The sequence below is a fragment of the Mercenaria mercenaria genome, chromosome 14 (genome assembly GCF_021730395.1).
Source record: "Mercenaria mercenaria strain notata chromosome 14, MADL_Memer_1, whole genome shotgun sequence".
NCBI classification, from domain to species: domain Eukaryota; kingdom Metazoa; phylum Mollusca; class Bivalvia; order Venerida; family Veneridae; genus Mercenaria; species Mercenaria mercenaria.
In genome coordinates, this window is record NC_069374.1 from 33,466,350 (window position 1) to 33,480,113 (window position 13,764).

Consider the following 13,764-nt stretch of genomic DNA (forward strand, 5'->3'; position numbering starts at 1 on the left):
AATAGTTCAAGTTAGCAACAGAACACATCTTTTAAGGTCCTAGTATTTCTTAAGGTGATGAAAAAAAAAGCGAAATCAAACAGTGTTACACAATGGGCTATTTTCCATGCATAAATTTGTTATGTAAATTCTTTTTAAACTTTGTTTAAATAAGATTATTAAATAGGTCATTGACAAATGTACTTTTGTGAGAAAAAGTGCGGGAGCTTGACACGTTCTGTATTGCAAGATAGCATAAGATTGCATAAGTTTATTTAATAGTATGTTTGAAACACATTTGCGTAGATGCCTTAAAAATTTTGAATAATTCTTTTTCGCTATATAATTATTTAACTTTACTTGTAAAGGACATTTTCAGGTTTATCACTAACTAATGGTAAATTTGATTTCTAATGATGTGATCTTTGAGGACTATTTCTGATTCTCAATTCTTCTACATGCTCGATATATTATGTACCAAAGTATAAACAGTTTCCAAATGAAATAAATGATCTCAGAATTTCGATTTTCAGAAAGTAATTAAGTGACTTTTTTTTATGTAACGAAAAAGTAAACTTCTAAAGAATTCTTCTTTTTACAGGTATTATTTTGATAATCACCTAATTAAGATTATTCTGAGGAATTTTTGATATTTGAATTAGATCTGTCTCTTTTTGTTCTTACTGAAAGGGAGGAATTTTCCCACGAACTGCTGCATAGTTTTCTTTTATATACAGGATTAGGTTTATAACGAAACAGTTAATTCTTGGCAACAAGTATTGCCAATAACATATTTCCACTGTAGTAAATATTCTAATAACTTTCGGTTTGTATCTTCATCTGATTTTTTATGAATGGCTGGCATCAGCTTAGTTTTCTGGAGTATATGGGGTGGCGGTGGGCCCGGACTCCATGAAAAATAATTCTGATCATTAAAGTTCAAGTCCCCGGGTACAACATCCTCAGTGAGAATTGAGCATGCAGTTTATTCTTGAAGCCTAAAAACAGTTGTTTGTTTAGAATAGGCTAGCCCAACCAGGGTTCTCGGAAACGCCGAAATCGGCGTCCCTGTACGCATAATTGGTCCCGGTATACGCGTCTTTATTGCAGCTTGGGAGTCCCCGGATGCACATTTCCGCAGAGGGACGCAAGCATTAAATTGATTACATAAACCTACGAATACACAAGGTTTGACTCGAGAGCAAAATATGTGGGCGGAGTTACTCGCTTGTCACCGATAGCCGCGTATAGCCAATCAGCGTTGCCCGTTTCCACTACACCGCGAGACAGGCGAACTCAATTACATGTGATTGTCGGCGTGATTGCATATGCACAGATGACAACCTTTGATCGTAAACAACGGATTACAAAGCGTTCGAAGTAACTCCAATTGTTTTCTCATGTAATAATTACCAGGCAGAATTAAAGAAATTTTTAGAAAAAGTGATAATTAGGCTTAAGTATGAATGTCCGAGTAATTTTAAGATGCTGTTGATGCGGTCTTAACATGATTTTTTTTTTTCTGCAAAATGCTGATGTTACTGAAGAAGCATTATGTTGATCATAGACATACTGCACATTCTTGTTGTATTTTAGACCAAATGTTTTAATGATTTGTATTAAAATAAAGGAAGGGGATTATGTCCAGGTAGATCAGAAACAGCAGTGTGTGTGGGGGGGAAGTTTATCCTGGGGTGATTTTGTCCTACATTCATTTTTGATTGTATTGTTTACCTTCTGGGTGAAGAATTATGATTACAAAATGTCTATTGGTCTACTTTTAATTTGACAGTACAATAGAGGCCTATGTTTTGACGAAACGTTAAAAAGTCTGTCCGTCAGTCTAGTTGGGACTGCAACTTTTTAAGCTTTGGGAGTCCCAGGACTGCAACTTGAAATTGCTAGTGAGAACCCTGCCCAACCCTTAGCCTATTTGATTATCTTCCTAACCCTAGCAATTTTTTTTCCATTTTTATAGGAAAATTTTCTTTAGTAGCAAAAAGGGGGAGTTTAAAAGACTGTAATGAACTTAATGCAAATGGGAGTCTTGTTCTGTAAATTAATTAAAACAAATTTAGTTTCTGACCTGTGTAACTAACAGTGACAAACAAAAATTGTAAATAAACGAAAAAGGCAGCCTACTAAGGGGACTCCTTGGCTGAGTGGTTAAGGTCAGTGTCTTTGTGTCATTTGAAGTTATTGTGACAAAACCTAACTTGAGGTGTAGAATTCTTTCATATGAGGGTCCATGGTGGTTCTAGCTGAAATAATGCTGGGCTGGGCCGCCGGGGTCTTTGTCCTGAAAAGCCAGAAAGTTGCCATATGACCTATAATAGTGTTGGTGTGATGTTGGACAAAACAGTAAAAAAAGAAAGCTGTCCTTAGAACCCTAGAAATTTGTTCAGGGTCAGAACCCATAAACAGTTATGTCTGATAACTTGCAACCTATGGGGAAAGTTATTATATTAGATTGAAAAAAAAAATATCTAGGAACATGGCAGATTAAAAATTTAAAAAGGTCAATGGCCATTCTGAGAGAGAATTTTTGCTCTTTTTTTTTGTATTTTTTTTTCAGGTGTGTTAAACTGGGTAAATTTAATACACATTTAGGAAAGAACTAGGTGCTTATTTCTGCTTGGCAGCTGGCATATGAAATTGGATAGACCTGAAGGCAATTAATGTGATGAAATATCTTGTTTGTCTGTTAAATCAGGTAGATTATACAGCAATTGGAAGCATGCTACTTGTGCCAGATTCGGTGCTTTCTGGCGCTTTTACAATTACACTGAAAGCATGTTTCTATTTTTTGTGAACTATATACAGATCCAAAGCTCTTAAGATTATTTCGGAAATAAGAACATAAAATGATTCAAATCGATTTTCTAAAAGTGAGGAGAAATATTTATGCTCTGCAGCTTCTATTTTCCTTCAAATTATTTAGATTGTAGTTTAATAAAATGAACTTATTTTTATGCCCAAAATATTGGCAAAACTTGGAAAAAGTTGTAAATTTTATTGTGACACCACACAATGTTAGGTCATATGGCAACTGTCAAGCATTTCTTGGTGAGGGAAGACATCAGGTGCCCCTCCAGTCATTATCTAAGGCGCCACTTTGCAGGGGTGTTGTATATGAGAGATGTTTGCTATGGAGGGTTGTCATCTGTGAAAGGTATTTCTGAGAGGTATGTGCTCTGAAGGGGTATGGGAAGTATTTGCTCTGCCAGGTTTTCAGGCATTTGCTTTGCAAGGGTGTCATCAGAGGCATTTGCTTCACAGGACTGTCCTCTATGAGAGTGATTTGCTTCGCAGAGGTGTCATCTATGAAAGGAATATGTTTTGCAGGAGTGTCATCTATGAGAGGGATTTGCTTTGCAGGAGTGTCATCTATGAGAGTGATTTGCTTTGCAAGAGTGTCATCTATGAGATGGATTTGCTTTGCAGAGGTGTCAACTATGAAAGGGATTTGTTTTGCAGGAGTGTCATCTATAGATGAGAGGGATTTGCTTTGCAGAGGTGTCATCTATGAGAGGGATTTGCTTTGCAGGAGTGTCATCTATGAGATGGATTTGCTTTGCAGGAGTGTTATCTATGAGAGGGATTTGCTTCGCAGAGGTGTCATCTATGAGAGGGATTTGCTTTGCAGGAGTGTCATCTATGAGAGGGATTTGCTTCGCAGGAGTGTCATCTATGAGAGGGATTTGCTTTGAAGAGGTGTCATCTGTGAGAGGGATTTGCTTTGCAGGAGTGTCATCTGTGAGAGGGATTTGTTTCGCAGAGGTGTCATCTATGAGAGGGATTTGCTTTGCAGGAGTGTCATCTATGAGACGGATTTGCTTTGCAGAGGTGTCATCTATGAGAGGGATTTGCTTTGCAGGAGTGTCATCAATGAGAGGAATTTGCTTTGCAGAGGTGTCATTGCTTCGCAGAAATGTCATCTATGAGGGGTATTTTTTCTGCAGGAATGTCCAATATGAGAGATACTTGATCTGCAGGGGTGACGTCTGTGAGAGGTACTTGCTCTGCAAGAGTGTTTGCTATGAGAGATATTTGCTCTGTAATAGTGTGGTCTGTGAGATGTTTTTGTGCTGATGTCCCTGATGGAGGTTTCAGTGTACTCTATACCTGGAGTAATCATAAGTCTTTTCAAATGCTTTTCAGATATTTTCTGATTGATTTATGGAACATTATTTCTCAAAGTTTATCTCCATTCTCTTAAATGATCATAAAGACATGAGGCTTTTTACAAATGTGTTAGACTGAAGATTTATCATTTTCCATCAGTATCTAATAAACAATGTCATAGCAACAAGCCTGCATGTATTCTGAGAGCTTGATCTATTTATATGAGCCGCGCCATGGGAAAACCAACATAGTGGGTTTGCGACCAGCATGGATCCAGACCAGCCTGCGCATCCGCGCAGTCTGGTCAGGATCCATGCTGTTCGCTAACAATTTCTCTAATTCCAATAGGCTTTGAAAGCGAACAGCATGGATCCTGACCAGACTGCGCGGATGCGCAGGCTGGTCTGGATCCATGCTGGTCGCAAACCCACTATGTTGGTTTTCTCATGGCACGGCTCATATGCTGATTTCAGTCTATTAAATCTTAAAAGAACATGTTTTCTTGAAGAAAAATACATAGATTTTTTAAAAGCATGTAATTAATGATAAAATCTGTGAAAAGAGGTATTTGCAACGCAGGGGTGACATCTGTTTGCTATGCGGCAGCGGGCATGTCACATTCCTTACAAGTGGATAAAACAATATCAGTATTCTGTATCTGCAGCAGCAATTACATTTTGATCCTTTTGTTATTTGTATTATTTATAAAGTTTTGTAGTGTGAAATGTGATAAAGTTGTAAGTGAAAGATGGCATTATTTGGTTTGATGTAGAACAAAGCATGGTACAGGAAAGCTTTGCAATTATACCAAGTCTTTCCGTTTGTTAAAACCATAATTCACATAGTGTAACTAGGTAAGGCCGTAATAAAAAAATTGTTTGTTTGTGGTAACGCAACTAAAGTTTTTTGTGTGGGTGGTAGGTAGGGAATATTTTTATTTTTTTGGCATAAAGCATATAGGGAAAAAACTGTTTTTTCGTGTAACTGGCCAGAGAAAAAGTTGGGTTGCAGCGATTTTCACAGGTAAGTCATGGTACAGCAAACAAAAGTTTTGTTTAATGATAGCCTAACTGAGGAAAAACAGGCTTTTCCTGGTTTCTGGCAAGATTTACATTACTACATGCACAGTGTATCTCTCTGGGTGGAAAGAAAGAGGTCAAAAATGACATGTTGGAATGCTGAGAGATATTTCTGGATTATAAAAACAGTCGAGATGAGGAGAGTCTGTATCAGGCCTGTGCTCAGCAGCCATAATCAACAAACATTCATGTTGACATAACAATGTCTGTGGGTTTAATCAGACATAATCTGTTATGATAAATGTCTGCTAGTTAGACTATACAGTTGATGACAGGAATTGCATGTTTTATAGTAACTGTTCTTTTGAAGATGAAAAAAAAAGTGAAGTAGAACAACAAATAAAAGTGCACAAGAAAAGAGACACACTAGAAAACTTTACTTTGTTCTTTTAGAAAGGTATAGTAAAATGTAGTATTTAGATAATCATGTAGATAAATCTTTCAAGGATAAATTGATATAATAAGGGAAGTCAAAAATATATACAGAGACATGTAACACAACACAGTATCAATAAAATTAAAGGGGCAGGGCTGTGGAAACTCCCCAAATAATCTGTAAGGCAACTGGGTTTTTGTATCTGTTTAGGTTAATCTAACCGCACACTTATCCCTGGAAATTAGAAAAGAAAATTGTATTCAAAAGTTTCTGTAGTCTGTGTTCAGACCCTGTGTTTTGTTCACAGGAGATATCTCCTGTCAGAGGCTTTTCAAATTTTGTATAATTATTGGTCCCGTTTCTTCTCAAAGATTGGTCAAAATATATAAGAGAAATGATTAAAAATAAAAATTATCTAGTCGGTAGCCAGACTAAAGTTTCTGGTTAGATGAAATTACTAGAGAACATCTTTCCTGTTGAATTTTGGTTTGCTACATAGCATGTTTTTCTTTAGGAATGTTGTGAAAAATTGTGTTAAAAAGCACTCCATCACTCCTTTGTCTATCCTTACCTTAAATTAGGGTTTTTTGTTATACTTTCTGAACTCTTGGCAATTAACATGGGATCTGTTTGTTACAGAACTCTATATAGACTTAGTACAGCAGTTAGACTGGCATCAACAATTAAAGTCTGGTATCTGGTTAAAGGACTACTATTATTGATCTGTTGAAAAAACGCTAAAATACTAAAAGAAAATTGCTATACATTATTCATAGAAATGGTATTTTCCATATTTTGTTGCTGACAGGGATAAGCGCAAGTATTAATTACATAATGATAATCCCAGGTCAATACTTGGGGAAATAGGTGATTGATATTTAATGTAATGGATGTTTTTATCACTCTTTTATGACCAAATGTAATAACAAAGTCAACACAATTAGGTAGTCTGGACATCCCTTGTGGTTTCTGGTGCCACAGAGTTACTTTCTAGGTTTTTCATGCCGCTGTATTGTGCTATTATGCCGTGACATCCCTCACGGGTTCTGATGCTGCTGTATATTGCTGTGCCGTGACATCTCTCAGAGTTTTTTATGCAGCTGTATAGTGCTATTATGCCATGACATCCCGCGCGGGTTCTGATGCCGCTGTATATTGCTGTGCCGTGACATCCCTCAAGAGTTTCTGATGCCGTTGTAAAGTGCTGTGCCATGACATCCCTCGCGGTTTCTGATGCTGCTGTTTATTGCTGTGCTGTGACATCCCTCAGAGTTTCTGATGCCGTTGTAAAGTGCTGTGCCGTGACATCCCTCGCGGTTTCTGATGCCGCTGCGTATTGCTGTGCCGTGACATCCCACAGAGTTTCTGATGCATCTGTTAAGTGCTATGCCGTGACATCTCTCAGAGTTTCTGACACCGCTGTAATGTGCTGTGCTGAGTTGTCAGTTTGGATTTCTGATGCTGAGACTTCTCATTGCTTGTCTGTTGCCACTGTAATGTGCGGCCATTCATAGAGGGATATCGCATATACTCTGTTTGGTAATATCCGCAGTTTAATTTTGAATTAATCATATTTTAAATCAAAGAGAAGTGAGCAGTCACATGCTTGAAATATATTGTACAATGTAAAAAGAAACTGAAAATCAAAAGGTTTGATTTACTTTGATTATGAACTTAAAGGACAATGTGTATATTAGGTGTAATAGTACAGTCACGATGTAGTCAATGCCATTCTGTTTGGCTATATAAACGGTAAAGATTTTAAATGTTTTTTGAAAACATGTCTTTGAGCAGTTTGATATATGATGTTTATTATTTAACATGAATGAACAAACCATCGATCAAGAAAGTATTAGCATTCTATTTATTCACAGATCATTGTATGAATAATAATTGTGTTCATTCATAGCCATTATTGATATAATAAACGTATTTATATTTATCTGCTCAACTGCCAATTTTTCTTAAAAGATTTGTAGGTTCAGTATATGATGAAGTGTTGACATTAGCCCTTATCATGCTGGACACGATTGATTCTGCCTTTGCGACCATGTAGATCATGATCAGCCTGCACATCCGAGCAGTCTGATCAAGATCTGCACTGTTCGCCATTCAGTCAGTCTCTTTTTGTTAAGCACCCCTTTTAATAGTTAATGGTACTGTCCAAATTTAAAGATATAGAAATTTAGCACGGTAATGGTTAGTGTCTTAGTGAATCTGGTTTAGTTTAGTTTTAAGTTAGAAGTTGACAGTAATGTTTTGAGAGTCACCTGAGGTTAAGGCAGAATTGATAAACCAACTAAATCTAGCAATTAATAAAGATATAGGCAGGTGTAAGTCAGAAGAGATATTAATATAGTAGTTTAAGAAAAGGTAGTTGTCACCTGGCTGGTGTGGAACTTTTAAAGACAATCTTCAAGCTTCATAATTTACCTGATTCGGTATTTGAAGTATTTGGTTGTTATTTTTGGGCTGAAACACCTGCATATTAAACCGTACTTTACCCTGTATCAGTATCTTAATCGATATGCACTTACCATTGTTTTGCAATTAACGATCAATGTATAGATTTTAGACAGACAACAGATAAAAATTGTAATTCAAAGGCTGAATGGAATACTGTCATAAAAATGTTCAATGAGACGTGACACTTTGCTGTCCTGTTATTGGGTTCATTTGTATTGATCGGAAAGTAGATTCTCCCTCAGGAGCCTTAAATTCTATAATACAGCAAAAATCCATATCTAAAAGACAAACTTCTTTACTATGCTATATATAAATGTAATACTATACATACAGAGGGATGTTTACCTTTTTTTAAATTATTGATGATATTGCAGGCTTTTGTCCTTCTTTCAACAATTTTGATTAAAGCTGTTTTATGCAATAGATATATGTATAAACTTACAAGAATTTACATACAGTTAAGTATGCACTGAATTTATTTGCTGATAGAACTTTGTACAAGAGCTTTTTTTATTCGTTCCAGGTACGAGCCAAATTATGCGCCAAATGTATCACTTGCCCCAGTTCAAAAGTGCAAAGGTGAAGATGATGATGAGGAAGAAGAGGAGGTAGAAAAGAAACGAGTGCCAACGCCAGAACCTGGCCCGTCTAAACCTTACAGAGAATGGGATCTGTCAGAAAGTGATGAATCATCAGGGGAACGGTCATCACCGTCGCATGGTACGGTAGTCCTTATTGTCGAAGTGTACTCTCTATGTTACGAAATATTCATGTTTGAAATTATGATGCAGGGATTTCTCTAACAATTTGAATATGTCACAATTGAAAAGAGAAGTTTGGAAGTGGAGACATAATTTGCCTCAGATGGCTGAAATTGTAAGAATACAACAGTTACTGTAAAATGGCTGCTGATGTAAAAGTTTTGAATGCAGTTATGAACCCAGTGAAAGACTTCCTTTGCAGTGTATACTTTAAAAATCTTTCAATAGCTATGTTTTCTGTTTCTTCTTAAAGGCACTGACCTCCAGATTTTGGCTAAAAAAGGATTTTTCTTTAAAATTGAAAGTTTTGTAATATTATGAAAATTAGAACATAAGTTTTTGTTTCAATGCCAGTCAAGAAAAAAAAAACATGCCCAAGTCGGAAATCGAAACCCGAGTCACTGCGGCAATAAACAATTTCCGGCTGTCTTGACCAATACACCACGAAGGAATACGTACTTCACAGTCGATAAATATGAAGCTTTATAATTAAGGCAGTTTACCTCCAGTATCCCTTATCCAGTTACAAATGTTTTTCAACTGAATGGAAAAATCAGTGAAAGCACAACTCTTGTATTTCCATAACCTTTAATCGGTCAGTAAGTAAGTTTCAGTGTGTTCTTTAGAAATATAGCAGTAATTTTCTGATATCTAAAAACTTTTTTTTTTTTTTTTCAAACATTCTGGAGATCAGTGCCTTTAAGAAAATTTTCAATTAGCTCATATGATTTTTTGAAAAAAAAGAAAAAGAGTTATTGTCATCGCTTGGTTGGTGTCGGTGTCAGCATTGGCGCTGCCTGGTAAAGTTTTATGTTTAGGTCAGCTTTTCTCCTAAACTATCAAAGCTATTGCTTTAAAACTTGCAACACTTGTGCACCATCAATAGCTGATTCTGTACAGCAAGAAACATAACTCCATCCTGCTTTTTGCAAGAATTATAGCCCCTTTTGGACTTAGAAAATATCATAAAAACACACGGGTAGGACAATATTTCTATTATACAGAGACAAAAAAACTCGTCTGCACCCGCAAGACGGTGCTCTTGTTTTGCAATACTTTAATTGTTCCACTGTTTCTTTTATCTTTTGGAACTCTGTAAAAGTTGAGAGATTTACTTCAGGTGAAGAATCACAGTTGTCGCCCACCACCGAGAACCAGCGTGCTCTCGAGATAGAGCTGGAAATGATTCGGCAAGCGCTGGACGGCAAAATTGGTGACGAAAAAGAAGAGAAAGACCGTTTCTTACATGAGTTTTGTAAACTAAGAGCGAAACATCAGGAATTACTAAACAGAAATATTCAAGCCAGGAGAAATTTAAAGCAGGTACTTCAGTTAATGTTGTTACATTGATAACCCCAGAACAAGAGAGAGTAGGAGGTATACATCCCACTCATAGCTTTAATTTTGTATAATGGAGGTGTCCTAACTTTGATATATGCAGGGGTGTGCAATAAAATCAAGGGGTATTTGAAACGTTAGTGTGGCAGAAAAATGGATTCTTTAGCCTGCTGGTGGCGAGTGATTTTGCCTTTGCAACCAGTGCAGACCAAGATTGGCCTGCATGTCCGTGCAGTCTGATCATGGTCTGCACTGTTCGCTATTCAGTCAGTAAATTTTCAGTGAATACCCCTTCGAATAATTAATGGTACTGCCCAAATTAAATGATGGACCAGTCCATTTTAGAAATTTAGTAGGGTAAAGGTTAAGTGGCTTTCCCATCTTATATATTTCTCCAGAGCTTCTTTGTTTATAGCATTCTGACAGTAAACTGACTGACCAAATAAGGTAAAATTAAAGTTCATTTGCACTGGTGACATTCGAGCACTGAAGGAAATATATGAGCCATGCCATGAGAAAACCAACATAGTGGGTTTGCGACCAGCATGGATCCAGACCAGCCTGCGCAGTCTGGTCAGGATCCATGCTGTTCGCTTTCAGATCCTATTGCAATTAGAGAAACTGTTAGGGAACAGCATGGATCCTGACCAGACTGTGCAGATGCGCAGGCTGGTCTGGATCCATGCTGGTCGTAAACCCACTATGTTGGTTTTCTCATGGCACGGCTCATTATTATTATAAATTATGATGTTCTCAGGTGCTTATTTCAGTGCATAAACAAATCCTACACATACCAGTTCCTAAATGAAATTTCATAAAAAGACATTCAACATCAAGTGAATCTTATTACAAACAGCCACTGAAACTATATTGGTATCTGAAATGCACATGTGTCACTGCTAGATGTAGCATGTTTACTTTAGGAGGGGAGCATCTGCAATTCAACTTAATCCACTCCCTTTCAAGAAAATTCATTGTTTAAACTTATTTAGGACTTACACTAATTAAGGAGGGCTAGTTATGTGGTAATGACTGTAATGTACTTATCAGAACAGAGGGTTAAAAAGTACAATGTACTGGTAGAGTGTAATGAACTTTATAAGAAAAACATGGTAACTGATGCAGAGTGTATACTTTATAGATTCTTCATTATGACATTATAAGAGATGTATTTTACATTACCTAAACTAGGGTAAAAATACGATTTAGGTACATGTATGTACATTACGAATGTAATAAGCTCACAGGATTAAGGGTATAATTTAGAATAACAGGTCTGGAATGTACTTTACAGGAACTAAATTAACCCTTTAGTCTGCTGCAGGCGAATTTAACAGCCTTTGCAAACAGCTTGGAACCAGATCGGCGTCTGATCAGGTTCCAAGCTGTTTGCTACTCTGACAATATTTCTTCCAATTTTGGAGCAAATTGAATGAACTTTACAATTTTAGCAGACGACATTTCCAGCAGACGACAATTTATCTAGCATGCTAAAGGTTAAAACATGATAGGGAATGCGCTGCATTTTAAAGAATCTAGTGCAAATTTAACTAAAGCAGATCTTTAGTAATGACGTATGCACATTACATTACTAAAGCCCTGATGCATTGTACTTGACAGAAACTAGAATTAACCCTTACCTTGCTAAATTTCTTTAATGAACTTGTCCATCTTTCAATTTGGACAGTACCATTAAATGTTAAAAGGGTTGCATACTAAATAATACTGACTGAATGGCAAACAGTGCAGGTCATGATCAGACTGCACGGATGTGCAGGCTGATTATGATCTGCACTGGATGCAATGGCAGAATCCATTGTGTCCAGCTTACTAATATAAAGCTAACAGGTTTTTAAACTTTTTACAGGAATTAGCAAATGCTAAAGCATCAACAAAGGAGAAACTTCAGGTAGTCAGCGACAAGAACCATTCAATGGAGAAAGAGCTGAACAAATTGCGACGAGATTCGGAATCCAGACTTAAAGAGGTGAAAGATGACAATGCCAAGCTGCTAAAAGATGTAGAGATTCTCCAAAAGAGAGATGACTTAGAGGTAATGCCCTGGTTACTTTTCAAGGATACTTGTTGATGGTTTAGTAATAATGGTGATAGATGATGATGATGATGATGATAATTGAAAAAGAACTTCTTGTTACTGTCGTAAAAATGTGACTCGGCCATCAGGCAACAAAGTCCACTGCTACAGAACAATTTATTTCCTCCAATTTGAATTTTATTGGCCCACAAAAGCATAAGATTGGACCACTTCTTTCAGTTTAGTTCCAAAGGGATAAAAGGTACAATCAGTGTTCTGTGATACTTTCTGAATAAAATCTGTGTGTTTTCTCTTTGAATGGAATACCGGCCTCAAAATGACTATCTCAAAATTTCATTGTTTCATTTCCTGTGGGTTTCATTCATTGAAGGAATTTGGAATTGTCCAATGAAACAGTTATGAAAGTAAAAGTTTCTGCCAGCTCCATAAATTGTTAAGAAACACCCTATGAAAACAATAAAGAATAATTACACTAGATTTTTAATTGGACAAATTCATCCACGAAGTACATGAATGATAGAAGCGTTGTTAGAAAGCAGAACCTCAAACTTTTATAGAATGTTATAAATCTGTCATTTCAACAACAAATGAAAGTTTAAAGGAAAACTGTAATATTTTATGGCTCACAAAAAGCAATATCTTATTTCCAAGAAAGGAAAAGTAGTTCCATCCCAGAGACACAAACATGCCAGTGACGGAGGGACTGATGCATGTTACATTAAATACAAGATTTATGACGCCTTAACATGGAACGAGGAATGTGAAGCAATCAATAAAATTTCTCTCCAGTTTGAAGTGGTTAATATTATAAGTTTGCATGACTCAAGGAGTAAATCATTTTCTTGTAGTAAATTGGGATGAGGGTAGAGTTTTACACATGAAATAAAAAGAAAATTTGTTTGTTTCAGTGAAATATCAATTTTATTTCACAAGTGAGCATCAAAAACTGATATTTTCACGAGTGGCGTAGCCACGAGTGAAAATGACTTTTTTTGGTGCTCACGAGTGAAATAAAATTGATATTTCACTGACACAAACAAATTTTCTTTTTATTTCATGTGTAAAACTCTACTTTTGTCGCGTAATTTATAAAATGTCGAAAATCGCGCGAAAGATCAACAGAAAGCATAACGCAAATGACGTCATTTTAACGACGTCATCGTCATTATGGTCCCCGGTATTCATAACGCTCGGTATACAATTTGACTTCAATCGCGACAGAGGACCGGAACTAGTTCGGCAAAAACAATGAAAATAAAAATGATAATCTACTGTTTCAAAACTGTGGATTATCACTTTTATTTCACTGAGAAAACTCTATAATTCACTGGTAAACATAAAATAAAAACTTGTATTTAACGTCAAGATTTCTCAATATAAATAACAGTGTTCTCGTTTTAGATCCAATTAATTGCAAGCTTTTAGTACTAACATGTAAAGTAAAAGAGACGTTCATTAAATGCTCATTAAGCATGCAATAATGAAGTATGTTAATTTCAACGTTTTCTTGGTATTGGGAGTAGGTTGGTATTATATCTCCATAATAATGGTTTGAATGTCTCATTAGACAATATGACTGGATTT

At 36.3% G+C, this 13,764-nt stretch overlaps 1 protein-coding gene across 1 annotated transcript in view; it reads left to right on the top strand.

Moving 5' to 3' along the window:
• The window catches only part of LOC123527215 (ski oncogene-like), a 60,401-nt gene that overhangs the window by 26,876 nt on the left and 19,761 nt on the right, over window positions 1-13,764 (top strand). Inside the window, exons 4-6 of the mRNA XM_045306542.2 lie at window positions 8,549-8,745; window positions 9,907-10,109; window positions 11,992-12,177. Coding sequence (XP_045162477.1) covers window positions 8,549-8,745; window positions 9,907-10,109; window positions 11,992-12,177 — 586 coding nt within the window. The remainder of the gene's footprint in view (window positions 1-8,548; window positions 8,746-9,906; window positions 10,110-11,991; window positions 12,178-13,764) is intronic.